The 16,758-nt window shown below is 40.8% G+C and overlaps 1 protein-coding gene across 1 annotated transcript in view; it reads right to left on the reverse strand.

The window, feature by feature from the left end:
- Positions 1-16,758, reverse strand: part of EMILIN2 (elastin microfibril interfacer 2) — a 109,063-nt gene that overhangs the window by 36,205 nt on the left and 56,100 nt on the right. The window contains exon 3 of the mRNA XM_073631429.1: positions 697-869. Within this exon, the coding sequence (XP_073487530.1) occupies positions 697-869 (173 nt within the window). The remainder of the gene's footprint in view (positions 1-696; positions 870-16,758) is intronic.

Genomic DNA, 16,758 nt, shown 5'->3' on the forward strand with positions numbered 1-16,758 from the left:
AAGTTATAACGTGAATGCCGCTCAGTCCAAGAAGAAGGGCAGCCCACCTCTGCCACCAAGGAAGACTTACAAAGACTTATGACATCACTAAACCAGTCTGAAGACTGCAGTTAAAAAAGGAATGTATAGAGTTTTCATTTATTTATTTTAGGAAAACGCTATCTGATGGGATGGTGGGAGGAAGCTTTAGTCCCACTTGAAATATGAATATTTACATGCCCCTCCTACTGAAGTGAACCTGTGACGAAAGATAAAAATATAGGAACTACCATTGCTGGCTGAGCATTTGAAAGTGCCGGCTATGGGCGCCTAACTTGTTGAGGAAAAAAAAAAAACATCCTAGGGCACTACATACATAGCAAGAATTTAGTAGACATTTTTGTAGACTTTGTTGTGAAGAAACAGATACATGCTTCAAAGCATTCTCTCTAATTGGTTTGTAAAGGGAGGACCAGCCTTTATCATATCACCTGAACAATTATAAGTGTTATAATAAGAAATGCTACTGCATCAACATTCATTTACAAATGAATGATGTTCATTTTCTTGTAGGAAATGGCTAATATGTGTAGTCAGCCAGTTACTAGAGCAGGAAAAAAGATTTATGGGGGCATCCGGTACATCAAAAGGTGCTGTCCTGACAGTTTTCCTTTAAATCTGGTTAGAAAATAGCAGTCCAAAAAACTTCAGTCTCACCTGTTTCCTTCTTTCCCCCACTCGGTCGAGGTGTCTGTATAGGAGTCAGCTTTGACTTGTCTGCAGGTGCATCATTGCAGTCGTGACCCTTAAAACCTGGGCAACACCTCCACTCTAGCTCTGTAACCACTTTATAGGATGTTACGTACCTCGGCCTGAAGCTTACCTTATACCTAAAAAGTGAAACATATAAATAGGGTTAGCTACAAAGAGCTACAATTTACTTATTTAATTTAGCAGATTACCATGATCTAAATGCCACACATATACATTCATTTATATATATCAAAATCCAACATATGGTCACAGATATGTAAAATTTTCATGCATGGTTGAGTTTTATTTTAAACTGCAAAAATTTCCCATTTCTTTATGCTTCAGACACCAGTTTCATACCTCCCAAACAGTCCCAGATTGGGGGGACTTTCTCACATTTTCACCTTTTTCCCATTGTCCCAGATAAAGGGGTTTTGTCCTGCACCACCCCATCTGTTCATTATATGCTAACTTCCGTGCATCTGCCATATCTCCCTATTGCACTCATATCTCTGTCGCCTCACTTGCCTTACACTGCCTCCACCAATCTATCCGCCTTAGCCTGTCCTCATCTCTAACAATCTTATGTTTCCATCTGTCCATTCACATACCAAGGATTTGTTTTCAGTCTGGTGGTAGCCCTATGCTCACAGGTCATCACTTTCACGTGTAAACACAGAAGGTCGGCTACTGTATTTGAAGTGAAAGTAACAGCTCTCCCACGGCCCCTACAACAGCCTCCCCGCTCTGCACTCGGAGTCAGGACAAGTGCAGGTGGCAGAGTACAATGTGTTCAAGGGTGAACGGAGCGGCAGCACTTGGTGAGCTGCACAATGATCCCTATCTCTTACCTGGTCAGGAAGTTTGGGAGCTGAAAATGAGTGTGTACTGAAAAGGAAGCTGTGTCTGCAGTATGTAGTAGAGCAAGCTGTAGAAAAGTGCTTTTGGAAAGGTAACCATGTGAAAGATGGTGGAGCTTTGGGGAAGGGGGGTGGGCAAAGATGAGGGCAGTGGAGAGGGGATTGTGTTGGGGGGGGGGTGTGAAGAGGTTATAGTGGAGGAGGGGTGCAGTAGTCAGATGTGGATGGATAAACTCTGTACCTAGCACTCTCTTTAACCCTGCACTATGTAACTAGTGCTCTCCTGAACCCTACACTGCACGTAACACATTCCAGAACGCTGCACATAACACACTCCACAACCATGTACTCTGTAGGTAATGAACTCCAGAACCATGCAACCTGTTCTTATCGCACTCTGGAGCCCTGCACTCTGTATTTAGCGCTCTCCAGAACCATGCACCCTGTGCATAAAGACCTCCTGAACCCTGCACCCTGTGTATAATGACCTCCTAAACCCTGCACTCTGTATTCAGCGCACCCCTGAACCCTGCACGCAGCGCACCCCTGGACCCTGCACTCTGTATGCAGCGTACCCCTGAGCCCTTCCATACTTTGTGAAATGCACAATTTCACAGTTTGTGCAAAACCATTTTTAAGGGAAGCTTTATTTTTTAATGATTCCAGGTTTTATTTAACCACTCCCCTTAAGCACCTCCCACTGTCAAGAGTTTGGCTATACCCACTTTTGCTGCAACATGCTACGAGCGCCACAGATCACTTCCTCCCTCAAGTGTTCCTCATTCTGAAGTTCAAAAGTTTTGAGGTATGCAGTTGCTGTACACATAATGACCCATTCCCCATCAACATGTGAGGAAAAGTTGCAACTCACATTAAAATAAATGAAATGTACTAATTTTTTTCTTTTAGGAACCATGCACATTGGGCTTAAAAAAGGGCAGTTCTTTTGGCAGAAAAAAATGCTCATATAGGAGTTGTTTTGTACAGGCGTTTGGGAGCATTTAGGAGTGTTTAGCATTTTTTCTGCCAGAAAACTCCTCTAAAAAACGCAAACCAGAAGGGTTTTTTTCTGCCTCTGAACACAGATTAAAAAATGCCTCTAAACGTCCTAATGTGCATGGACACATAGGATAACACTGAACTGCTTCTACAGGCAAACCGCAAAACTCCTGTAGAAGCAGCATTTTTTTTTAAGTCCAATGTGCATGGACCCTTAAAGCTTATGCAAAGCCAGTTTTTAATTTATATTAGATTTAGAAGGATTAAAACCCAGCCGCTCGACCATCTCTGCCTTGTTGGGAAGATTTCTTTTTACTTACTGTCCCAGAGACACAACAGGAAGTGAGAGGAAATCTCTCTAAAGTGAGGTGAGACCCCTCAGACACTTGTCACCAGAACAGGGGTCTGGATTGTAAGATTTTTCTTACCTCAAACACCTCAAATAAAATATTTTGGATATCCCCTTACTTTGTGTCTGGCTGACAATGGTCACCAGGACAAACAGAAAGAGTGAATCTCCCCAGGGGGGAAGAGACAGCAATAAAAACCTGGCAGGAGTCCTAAACCCTCATTCAAAACTAGAAAAAAAAAGTATTTGGTATATATACAATTGACAAGTGTACATTGTTGCTATATCAAGCAGTAGTCAATTGAAAGTTGCAACAAACAAAGGCTTCTGATTTTGAAGCTGGACCACTAAAGAGAATTAGGGAAATTTGTCAAAACTGGAGCAGACGGAATCTGGAGCAACAATGTATGCAACCATCAGCTTCTATCTTCCATTTTCAAAGCTTAACTGAACAAGGTAGAGATAGAAGTTGGTTTAATAGGGTTTGCTTTAACTGCTTGCCGACCAGCCGCCATCATTATACTGCGGCAGTTCGGCATATTGCCGAGAACAGTCGTCGCTGTACGTTGGTCCTTTTAAGCGGGGATTGCAGGCACCCGCCCGCTGCACTGAGGGGGTGCCGATGCGGGCGGTCGCAATGACCGCCGGCCACGGGCGATCACGGGCACGAGGGCCAGAACAGAGACGTATGTGTGTAAACACACAAATCCCTGATCTGTGAGGAGAGGAGAGACAGATCGTGTGTTCCTGCTAGCTAGGAACAACGATCTGTCATCTCCTCTAGTCAGTCCCAGCCCCCTACAAATAGAACACACACGAGGAAACACAATTAACCCCTTGATCACCCCTAGTGTTAACCCCTTCCCTGCCAGCGACATTTACAAAGTAATCAATACATTTTTATAGCACTGATCACTGTATAATTGTCACTGGTCCCAAAAATGTGTCAAAAAAGTGTCCAATCTGTCCGCCATAATGCAGCAGTCTCGATAAAAATCACTGATCACCGCTATTACTAGTAGAAACAAAAAAAAATAATAAAAATGCCATAAATCTTTACCCTATTTTGTAGGCGCTATAACTTTTGCGCAAACCAATCAATATACGTTTATTGCGATTTTTATTACCAAAAATATGTAGAAAAATACATATCGGCCTAAACTGAGGAAAAAAAATTGCTTTTTTTTTTAAAAATAATTTGTAATAATTATCTTTGTTTTCAGTGGGTTCTTTTCTTTATAGGCACAACCGCATGTGCACACCTCTATGGGTGGCTTTTGCCTCGCTGCCGGTCTTAACTCATCACTATTCTCCTTCATTGGCACGGTATCTTCCCCCTTTCTCCCCCCTTTCCCCCTCATCCTTTCACTCTCAGTCATTGCATGTCACTCCTTCAATCCCACTCATTCACTTTCACCTGTTTACAGTGTTCCCTCGGGGTCCCGCGCTTGCCCTGTGGGCGGCCTGTGTGGATTGTCTGCTGGTGGGCCTTCCACTACGGCTCCCGGTTGGAGGCTTTCTGGATGCCTTGGCACTTTGCCGCCGCACCATTAGCCCGCGGACCTTAATTAGTAAGTATGCACTCATGTGTCACCACACCCCTATTCATGGTTATAATGATTACTGATCATCTTTATATCAATTCTATCTTAGATTACCATGCGCATGCTCCTGACGAGTGGTGTATCAGCCACGAAACGCGTAGAGCTACATGATGCCGTGTTTCCATCTATTTACACCTGTTTCAAGTCTACATACTATAATTACCCCTACAGGTTCAGTGAGGCCATAGGTCCTGCAGGTTTTACCTAGTAACCATTATTTTATCCAATTATGTTTGGGTGGAACTTTGGAATATATCATGGAATTTATCACGCTCTTTATTGAGATATTGTTACCATTTTATTGTCTATAATGTACTACCATGTTTACCTTTTTTATCTCTGACATTAGCGGTTCTAATTCATGACACTTTTGTTATCATCATATTACTGTTGTTATTGTGTATCAACATTATGTGTACATTTACATTGTGACATGAATAAAATTCTGTTGTTCCACTTAATTATCGTCTCATTTCCATGTGCTTCATATAAAGTCCCACTTTCTTTGTTCCCCCTTTTCTTGACTCAATAGGGATGGAAATATGTGACCCCACCGGGCCATAATTTTACTTAAAGTCCCATAGGGATGGAAATACATACCTTACGTTGTTGGGGCTCTATTGAAAACGTTAGTTGTCTGGCTATGTTTGGCTTTAAAATATAAAAAAAGGCAATTTTTTTATTTATTTTTTTGTTTTGAATAGAATGAAGAACAATTAGATTGCTTGTCCGTTTTTATTGTTGTCTGTGCTCCCGTTAAGGAGATTCACCCTCTCTATTTGTCCTGCTTACCATGATCATTGAAAGTTAAAGTAAAAGAAAATCTTCCAATGGGGACACTAGTTCTGGTGACCTGGGGGTCCCCAAGGAATTCCCTTAATTTGCAGGGATTTTATCTCACTTCCTGTTTGGCTGTGGGACAGGAAGTGAAGGAAAATCCCTGCAATGGGACACAGATGGCGGAAAAAGATCTGGCAGGGGTTATATATAACACTCGCTTACTCTATCCAAAATGAAAAAGAACATTTTTGTCCGTAGTTCTACTTTAATACTTTACGTTACAGACCCGGAAGGAGCATGTTGAAAATAAGTGTCAGAAAATTAAAATACTTTAGAAAGCATTAAAGTCAGAACATCAGCATGGCAACCAGTTAACTAATATTAGGGCAGATCCCAATAGCTGCCCCCTTCCTTTATTAATGACATATTTTCCTTAATGAATACATTACTGTGGATGTCTAGTAAAGATCTTTTACAAAGCACAGCCTTTTAGGATCAGTTTCCATTGTTACAGTTGCCTGTGGTTTGGTGGAAAAAAAACTGCACAGAATCAGCTAAGGAAAATCTTTACTATTGTATTTAATGGTACAGCTTAATCAATTCAGTTCTGTGGGATTTAGCCAAATGTAGCCTGCAGCCCCCTCCCTCCATTTTTTAAAAGATAAATATTTATTATATTTATTGTTTTCAATGGACCAGCAAAATAAAATAAAAAAGGCAATTGCATGTAAACTGGGAAGAAAAGAAAGAAAAATATGTGTTTTTAAAAAGTGAAAAGAGGCCCCTAGTGAGTTAAAATCAAATGTACAAAACCAAAACCTATTTGTTAGAGCAATATGTTTTTCTATGCTGTCTTTTTTTTGGTAATTTTGGTGACTGATGGGTCTCTGTTGACATGTACATGCTTCCTTGGAGGATTCCTGTGCATTGCCATTTCCCAAGGTCTTAGATTTGTGGGTTGGAATAGGTTGTAACGTGAATTTTGCCATTGTAATAGAATATAAACAACATGCATCACTGTGTGCATTGAAAACCAAAGCATGCAGGAAATGAAAACATGGAAATCTTATTACGGGAACCAAAAGTATGAAAAGTCCAAACCCAAGAGACTGAGCAAACAAGTATGCAAAACGTCAACTGGTTCTCCACACAGATAACAGGAAATTCGCGAACTCAGATACTACAACGTACAATCGTACATTTATGATATATCAGAAGTAGTGGTAAGTAGTGAAGTAGTAAAAAAGTAAAAGAAAAATAAGCATGTGCTGCAGTAGCAACTAAACAGCTGCCTGAAAGACATTAGAAAATTGACAGCTGAAACACATTTTATTGGTGTGGGCAACCCCTCCACTCCTTCTTCCCCTGGTTTCTATATCATACATTAGTCCTAATATCCACCTTATCTTTTTCCAAGAATATTGTTTATGTGTTCTATTTTATAATAATTCTGAAACAATTTTTAAATGTTTAAAGCCCTGCCTTAAGGCAGACACCTAGGACCAATGTAACTCTGCATATACCATACCTGTAGGATGCCTCTAGAACAGGGATATGCAATTAGCGGACCTCCAGCTGTTGCAGAACTACAAGTCCCATGAGGCATAGCAAGACTGACGGCCACAAGCATGACACCCAGAGGCAGAGGCATGATGGAACTTGTAGTTTTGCAACAGCTGGAGGTCCATTCATTGCATATCCCTGCTCTAGAAAGTAGAAATCACTGCAGTAGACACCACTACTCCAGTAGCGTCTGAATCTCATGATGAGTGACTGCCCTGTGGCATTGTAAACAGAGGAAGTCAGCCACTGGCATGGGTGTCAGTCAGAGATTGCTTTGCATTTTCTCAATAAATGCAAAGTGTTCTCTGATTAGTTGAGATGAAGAGGCATGGTAGGCTTGTCTCCACCGTGTCCAATCAAAGAATGCTTTGCATTCATTGAAGTAAAGCAAAGTATTCTCAGAATGGCACCCATGCCCAGTGGCCAACCTCCTGTGTTCAGGATGCAGCAGGGCAGCCACCCAGCATGGGAACCAGTAAAGTCATGATGCATACATGGCCTTTGATCCATGACCAACAGACTTGGAAGGGCCAATATAGGGGATTTTTGATTAAACCCGCCCCTCAACATAAAAGGAGTGGCATATAGCAGCCAGAGTTAAATTACTTTAAATCTGTTGTAGGGAAAGCTGATAAACTGCATAGGGTGATATTAGGGTCACTTGGGAAACTGTACTTTAATTCTGATTGCTAGCTCTTGACCAATTAAACCCCTTTGCTGACATTTTTTCTCATTGGGGGCTTTAATCTTTCATTTTATTTTGTCGATGATTTGACATCAGCAGTCATTTAACTGATGTCCTGTCCATAGCAACCTTTTTTCTTTCTTTTTTTTTTTTATCTGCAAAAATTTTCCTTAAAAAAAAAAAATGGGAAAGAGATCACTTTCTATCAGTCTGTCTTTCTATCATTGGTCATAGTCACTAGGACAAATAGAGAAGGTGACTGTCCCCAGCAGAGACACAGACAGCAACAAACTCTATCCAAAAATAAAAAGGGTTGGCTTTAGCCCTAACTAATAAACTGAAAAAAAAAGCAAACACAAATTATCACAGTGAACATGCCTGCACTAAAAACAATTGATTTGATGAACTCTTGAGGAATTCCATAATGAGGTCATTTCCTTGTACCTGTAAGTTCCCAACTCCAGCCTGAAATCCAGTTGTTTTAGTGTATTCTAATTACTCACTAATTAGAGCTTGTTATATGTCCAGGCCTAAACCAGGGGGACAGCTTGACCTGATGCCAAAATGCTTTGCACATTGAGAATATAATTGACAGGTATAAGTTCACATTCACATTTAGTCTGTCAGCATGTTAAGCAGTATAAAACCTGTATGACATCCTTCTCCACACCCTCAGTTTCCTAATTTTGCATAAAAGTTTATCTGCTCTATAGATGTATTACTATTATTATATATACACTCACTGGCCACTTTATTGGGTACACCTGTTCAATTGCTTGGTAGTACAAATTGCTAATCAGCCAATCACATGGCAGCAACTCAATGCATGGAAAAACAATGCCTGGTCTGAAGAGTCTCGATTTCAGCTGCGACATTCAGATGGTAGGGTCGGAATTTGGCGTAAACACCATGAAAGCATGGATCCATCCTGCCTTGTATCAACGGTTCAGGCTGGTGGCGGTGGTGTAATGGTGTGGAGGATATTTCCTTGGCACACTTTGGACCCCTTAGTACCAATTGAGAATGGTTTAAATGCCACGGCCTACCTAAGCATTGTTGATGACCATGTCCATCCCTTTATGACTACAGTGTCCCCATCTTCTGATGGCTACTTCCAGCAGGATAATGCACCATGTCACAAAGCTCAAATCATCTCAAACTGGTTTCTTGAACATGACAATGAGGTCACTGTACTCCAGTGGCCTCCACAGTCACCAGGTCTCAATCCAATAGAGCATCTTTGGGATGTGGTGGAACGGGAGATTTGTATCATGGATGTGTAGCCGACAAATCTGCAGCAACTGTGTGATGCTCTCATGTCAATATGCCCAAAATCTCTGAGGAATGTTTCCAACACCTTATTGAATCTATGCCAAGAAGAATTAAGTCAGTTCTGAAGGCAATAGGGGGTCCAAACCGCTACTTGAAAGGTGTACCTAATAAAGTGCCCAGTGAGTGTATATGAACCACAATAGACACATGGGCTCAGTACTACAGGTACGTATTCCCAGGGGCAGGCTGGTGTATAGTGTTCATTGTCATAAAATATTGGACATAGACCTGTTACATTCCCACTTCCCCCTTCCATCTCAGGACACCCAGGATTCAGTCTGTTTTCCCTGAATGATTTAGTTCCTAGTTGTAATCGCCTAGAGAGATCCTGTTGTCCTTTTTTACATGGTGGTCCCAAACCACCTGTTTGAACCAGTGCTATCTATATTGCTCAGTAATGTATATGTTACTCTTCACTAGGCTATTATGCAGCAGGGCAAGATTAGTAAGGGGCCTGTTATTCCCTTTTCCTTAAGGGTCCTTTCACACTGGGGCGGTTTGCAGGCGCTATTGCGCTAATAATAGCACCTGCAAACCAACCCTAGGGCTTTCATACTGGAGCGGTGTGCTAGCAGGACGGGAAAAAAAGTATTGCTAGCAGTATCTTCGAATCGGTGAAGGAGCTGAGTATATACCGCTCCTTCACCACTCCTGCCTATTGAAATCAATGGGACAGCGTGGCTATACTGCCGGCAAAGTGCCTCTGCAGAGGAGCTTCGCGGTGGTTTTTAACCCTTTCTTGGGTTAATGCATAACCCTTTCTTGGGTTAATGCATAGGATGCATTAAGGTGAAAAAAACACAAAGGTTTACAACTCCTTTAAGCAAGCCTGGACAAGCTCTGTGACATCAGCCGACAGAGGGCTTCAGCCCACTGTCTGCTGAAAACGAATCACAGAAGTGCGGAATGAACTGCGCTCCTGTGATCAATAGGAGTAGTACAGCCGAACAAGCCTTGACTGTACTTCTCCTTTAAGTTTCAAATGTGACTTTCCTAAAATGCAAATATCATTTTTGTAAAATGTTATTTTATCTATGACCACTTATTTTTTTAAATATAACTTAACAAAACACTTTGATATAAGGTTAAAAAAAAAAACAGTTTCATGGACCTGAGGAGAATGTAAATTGTGTTGTCAGGGAAATGTAGCTGTGTCATACCATGATTCCTAGGTAATGTTTAACATCTGGAATATATTTTCCTTCTTAAGTCTGTAGTGTTTGGAAAAAAGTATATCCAATTAATCAGAGATCACATTCGTTGGCGCACAGGATTCCTTGTTCTACTTGGCTGATTCAGTGATGATGGCCATCTAAGATCATTTGGAAACACAGTGTAAGATGACCCCAATGTCTAGAAAAGGAAATGAGACTTGGAAAGAGAATTCTGTAAATTATTCCAGGTCATGTCACTGCATGACCAAAGCAGTAATATAATTCATTTAGCTTTAGGTAGTATACATTACGGACAGGCTAGAAACTTAATGCTAGGAGTGTGGGCTAACAGTTCATCCTCCACCTTTATTATTTTTACACATAAGTTTGAAGTGAATTAACCTAGTCTTTATATAGCCAGTTATCTAACTTTGTGTGTGCTGGAAATAAACTTGTGTGATCATGAAGCACATTTTTTGTTCTCATAAGAAAGCCTTTGTAAATGACATCTGACCTGCATCATGGTGGTAGTCAGTTCATATTACACTGACTTGTAGTGCACTGGGAATTTGTGGGCATGACTGCTATGCGGGCCACATTTTCAACAAAGGATTACTGATTTAAATGCACAGAGGCTTTGCAAATAGTTTCTGCTGCACCAAAATTCACCATTCTAATGATCACAAAGTTGAACATTTTTATTCTCATTATTACAGGTCTAGGTGAAGATGCTGTTTGTCAGTAGATAAACCACTACCTCTTAATGTTAGTGATAATTCCAAAGACAAGCAACAGCTAGAACTAACTGGCAACTGGATATGGCTTTGGACAATCACTGAGCAGGAACCAAATGCCAAGCACCCTATGACTAGCCCAGGACCAGGTTGGAAGCTTGTAAGTTTAGCTTTAAAGAGACACTGTCAACTTGTCCATTCAGAGCAAAGTAACACTGTGCCTGTGTAAAGGCTTTCCCAACCCAGAGATAGTATTCCAGGAACTACTCCTTCCTCCACTGCAGCCACAAAATGATCCAGTGTTGTGAACCAATTTGAATATGCATTAGATATTGTATATGGGCATCGTGGTGACAGTGCCTGGGCCTAGTGATTTGCCATCATGTCCGAGCACTTCATCATGGGAGGAGGTCCCATGCTCCGCCATACTTTAAAGCACAGGGTAGATGAAATAGCAGGAAGAGTGGGGGAACATTGGAGATGAGAGTATAAAGTGGTCAGGGGGGTGGCCTTTACACAGACACTGTTACTTTGCTCTGAATGGTCAATGATACAGTGTACATTTAAATAAAAACCTATTATGAGAGAAATACGTAAGCTGCTATTGATGATCTCCATAAAAAAATGCTAATTGTGTAGTTATAGTGTTAGGGACTTTCTAAATCATTAAATGGCATAATCATGCAGCCAGTAAAGTCAGAATTCGCAATATGCATGTTTCCTCCATGTCAATGGCTGAATTATTAAAGCCACTGGATCAATATGAAGGCTGGAGAACTATCATGTCCATAAAGAGTGGTCAGTAGTGTCATATTTTCATATTTATATTTGTACAAGTTTCCTTTAAATGCAAAAGAACTGTAAGAACAATGTGGGCAGAACAGTAATGGATATACCTATTTAAGTGAACTAGTTAGTCAGCCGCAAATTCCCATGACTACTATCTAAATACGAGTAGTCATGACAGGCATTCCTGAAGCCTGAGCTGTCCTCAGGGCTGGATTTCGCCATAGCAGACATAGGTCACGGTCTAGGTTGGCAGACCTAGCAGTGGTGGCACCCAGCAATCCCGCTGCTGACAGCCATCAATGCATCCTTATGTATTCTAAAGGTTTTAAGGTTGCGTTCCTGCCAACCAAAGCAATCCAATCCCCTTCACTGCTACAGTCCCTGCATTCCCTGTGCAGTTGCTTTAGTGGCACACTGGTTGATATACAGTTCAATGTTCTTGAAGGTTTCATTACCAATTATGCCTTTTGCAACTGGTTTTTGTTCCTGTGCCAGCGTAGTTCTGATTCTGCCTCAATTAATATGTTTAGGATTCTGGTTGCATCGGTACAGAAGTAGCAATATAACTGAGTATGGTTCTACCAACTTGGTTCTAATCTGACCACTGCATGTTCTGTATATGTGATTATGATTGTGTAATTCTAAAGCTAGTTATAGATATGAGAAGGCATTCAAAATGCCCATATAAACAAAAAAGATGTTCTGTGATAGGTAACCACGTATGAAGGTTTTAGTGGAGCTTGCACGTTTATGCTTTAAGCAGATACCTTTGAGGGTTACCCTTTGAAAACCTGATAGGAGGAGTCAGGGTGCACACAACTCAGTCAACTGCAATAGGAAAGGGCAAAAGAAAGTATAAATCTGACCATGATTACACCAAACCAGAAGGTGAGGTTTACTGAAGCCTTCATGAAATAGTGACTACTACGAGGCATAATTGTATTGTTTCTAAAAATATTTTGGATAGTATGTCATGTCAGTGAAGGCACATTATTTTAATTCTGATAGGTCTATTTGTACAATTTATTAACCACTTGACTTCCAGAAGATTTACCCTCCTTCATGACCGGGACATTTTTTGCAATATGGCACTGTGTTACTTTACCTGACAATTGCGCGGTCGTGCAACGCTGTACCCAAATAAAATTTATGTTCTTTTTTCCCAAAAATGACACTGGCTGGGAAGGGGTTAACATCAGGGGCAATCAAAGGGTTAACTGTGCGCTTAACCATTGTTTATATGTACTGCGGGAGGTGCTTTTACTAGGAGAAGAGATGGAATATATTCCCTTTGCAGGGACACGGATTTCATCCCTTCACCCCATGTCAGATCGGCAATCTGGCTGGCTTACATAGGCAGATCATCATTCGGGCTCTCGGTCTGATGATCGGCGGGTGGCGGTGGACAGCACGACCCCTACCTGGAAGAGTAATTTTTTATTTTATATATATATATATATATATATATATATATATATATATATATATATATATATATATATTTCATACATACACATAAATACATACAAACATGTGATCCGGCGCAGAGATGCCGTCCTTTAGCAGTAAAACTGCTATAGGGTGGACCTGAAGTGGTTAAAGGCTTAAGGAACATCTTCATATATAAAGGCCAGCTATAGGTTAAATGTAATGTCTTGCATGAGAGTAGATTTGTTTTATCTAACCTGTAGTGTTCATGAGTTATTGTGAAATACTGTACAGAACTCCTAGCAATACTGCAGATTTTCTGTTATTTTATTTTGATTGTGTTTATGTATGCTTTACACACCACTGATTATCAGACGAAAGATTCCGTGCTTATATAGCTTTGATCATTTGCCTGTGAATAGTGTTTTCTATTTATACAGCTGTATGTGATATAAAGGATAAACATTTTACCAATAAAATAACCATTTCTCTTACAAATATGTTTGAGTGAAGATTCTTGACCTTTGGAAAATGTCAAGACTTAAAGGTGATCTTAAATTTTCAATGCATAGTACATAGTTTCTCGCCTCTAAATTATTTTTTTAATATATTTCACAATATCAGTTTTGTTATATGCGGTTTGATGGATAGGGTGGAAGGAGAATTGTAAGTAAATATTTTGCATTTAGGCCCCTCTGTTGCACTGATCAGTCTTCTTGGTCTCACTATTCTCACTCTTGCTTAGTATCAGAAAAACCCCATACGTAGGTTACTATGGGTCCAACTAGGACTGTTCTTTTTGTACTGCCTGAAGCAGCCTAGACATAAAGTCCGATGCCAGTGCTAAACTCCAACAATCCTTCTACTATGGACATTGAGGAAATGGTGCAAGGATTCAGATTATCATGTTACAGGTCTCCAGTAGCTGGCTAACCTCCACTAGTATCACCTTTCAGAAGGCTGACTTCACATCAGAAATGTATGCATTCACAAGTGTTGTTTTGGCACATGGAAACAAAATTAAAGTGAATTTAATTGCCAAGCGCGGGTCAATGCACTCAAGATGACAAATATGGGACTTTTCAGTGTTGATTAACTCAAGGGAAAAAAAAAGAAAAAAAGGTTGTGTTCACTTTAATCAGCTAATCATGTGCTATCAAAATTATTTTACATTTCTCTTGCGTATGTTGAAGCATTCAAAGTAAACACAATTTAACCTTATTTACAATCACTTTTCAAAGTAAGAATTCAAGTTCCCTATTTAAGCAGTCTCCACTCTACTAGTGAATTAACCCCAATGCATTGTGTATGCAGACATAGGTGTAAATAGGTCCTATTATTATTATTATTATTATTATACAGGATTTATATAGCGCCACAGTTTATGCAGCGCTTTACAACATTTGAGCAGACAGTACAATTACAATACAATTCAATACAGGGGGGGAATCAGATATGGGAGGAGGTGATGCGGGAGCTAGAGAGCAGGAGTTAGGTTGGTATTTTAAGACTAGGCTAGTGATGTAGCTGGGGGCAGAGTTGTGGATGGCTTTGTAACTTATTGTTAATATTTTGAATTTAATTTGTTGGGCAAGTGGCAGCCAATGGAGGGATTGGCAGAGAGGGGTAGCAGACACTGTGCGGTTTGTAACGTGGATGAGTCTGGTAGCAGCATTCATGATGGATAACCAGGGATTATGGGGGCAAAGTTTGCCCCCAGTTTGGCCAACTTGTTCATGGCCAAGTGGGAGGAGGATGTCGTCTATGCCATGGGAAACCCGCATCTTTTGTTGTGGGCCCGGTACATAGACGACATCTTCCTCCTATGGACAGGTAGCCATGATAATTTGGTTAACTTCATGGCATCTCTAAATATAAATGATAGGGGTATTTCCCTGTCCTTTGAGGCTAGTACTACCTCTGTCCACTTCTTAGATCTGGTCATTGACAGAAAGGAGGGTGGTTTCACATTTAGCACTTATTTCAAATCCACCGACAGAAATGGCTATATACCGACCGATAGCTGCCATCACAGCTCCTGGATAAGATCAGTTCCCCGGAGTCAATTCTTGAGGTTACGCAGGAATTGCACCGACCACGATACCTTCATGGTTCAGGCTACGATGCTGAGGGATCGGTTTTTGGAAAAGGGATACAATCTTCCCGATCTAAATAGGGAAATTGAAAATGCCTATAAGGTGGATCGTCAGACACTACTACAAGATAGACCTAAACACCCCAATGATGATTTCAAATGGTCATTTCTGACGTCCTTTTCTATGCAACACAAGCATATCAAAAGGATTTTTGAACACCATTGGGATGTTCTCAGAACAGACAAAATACTAGGACCACTATTACCCGAGACCCCCAAGGTTGTCTTTAGAGGCGTTCCATCCCTTAGGAACAAGTTGGCCCCTAACGTCATTGACCCACCAAAGAAACCATCTTTCTTTCATAATTGGACGGGATTTCACCCTTGTAAAAGATGTTTGGTTTGCCAGCATAACACTTGTGGAAGAAGGGTCAGCCACAATTTTTCCTCTACCGTAACTGGTCGCACGTACGCAATAAAACAATTTAGCACATGTGCAACCACAGGGATCGTATACTTGTTAACCTGCCCCTGCAGGAAACAGTATGTCGGCCGTACTATTAGATCCTTTACGGTACGCGTCTCGGAACATATTAATTTAATTAAAGCAGGTAGTACCAAACATACGGTCCCTAGGCATTACAGGGAATGTCATGATAGAAACCCTGAGGGTACTCAGTTTCTTATCATAGACAAATACACGGCCCCTTGGCGGGGGGGGTCGACACTTAGGGGCGTCTCCCGTTTGGAGACATATTGGATATACGAGTTGGGGTCCCATTTTCCGCAAGGTATTAACGTTGAATGGGACATCAACTCTTTCATCAACCAAGCATAGCCATGCTTGTATTTCTGTTCTCTCTTTTTCAATATTTTTAATATTATTAAATATTTTTTTAAACATTTTAAGTTGTATTTTGTAAATTTAAAATAATTTTTCTACAAAGGAATATGTACGATCCAATATACTACATTATGTTTCCTTGGTTACTATATTCCCCTACTATTTTATCTTATATATGTATCTAAGTATGCTCTGAATTGTTTGGTGCCCCCTACTGGTGATGTCCGGTAGATTCTACTTTCATATTCATTTATGTTAAACACGTCCCGGTTTCCAACATACTTATATTTATACTCCATTGATTTCTTCGGAAACATTTCTAATTTTTTATTTTCAAATTATTCAGCCTTTATTCACTTATCATACACTTTTTTCTGTATGTGGCCGCCTTTGCTGACACTTTGGTGGCGTTTCCGGTCCTGTATCCTAGTAAAGCTCCACCTCCGGGGGAGTTATGACCGTTCCCCATTCACTTACAAGCGTCCCCAAAGAGAGGCTTGGTGAGACCGACGTGGAGCGCATGCCGACGCTGCCGCGTTCCGCGTATGACGTCATCGCGCAGCGCGACAGCGTGGCTCGTCTCAGGAGGCGGAGCGTGGTGTCATCACTGCGCTTCCGCCCACTTGCCTTGGATAAATCGAGAGTGAGGCTTGGTTCCGGGTCATATACCGGCCCTAATCCAAGCCATTCTAACTCTGCTGTCCCCTATCTTTTTTACATCAAACCAATATTTTCACGGATCTAATTTGTTTTGATTAAAAATAGCTTGATCATATATTTTGTTTGATTTGGGAACATTTATACCCCTTG

Source organism: Aquarana catesbeiana, linkage group LG05 (genome assembly GCF_042186555.1).
Source record: "Aquarana catesbeiana isolate 2022-GZ linkage group LG05, ASM4218655v1, whole genome shotgun sequence".
NCBI classification, from domain to species: Eukaryota; Metazoa; Chordata; class Amphibia; order Anura; family Ranidae; genus Aquarana; species Aquarana catesbeiana.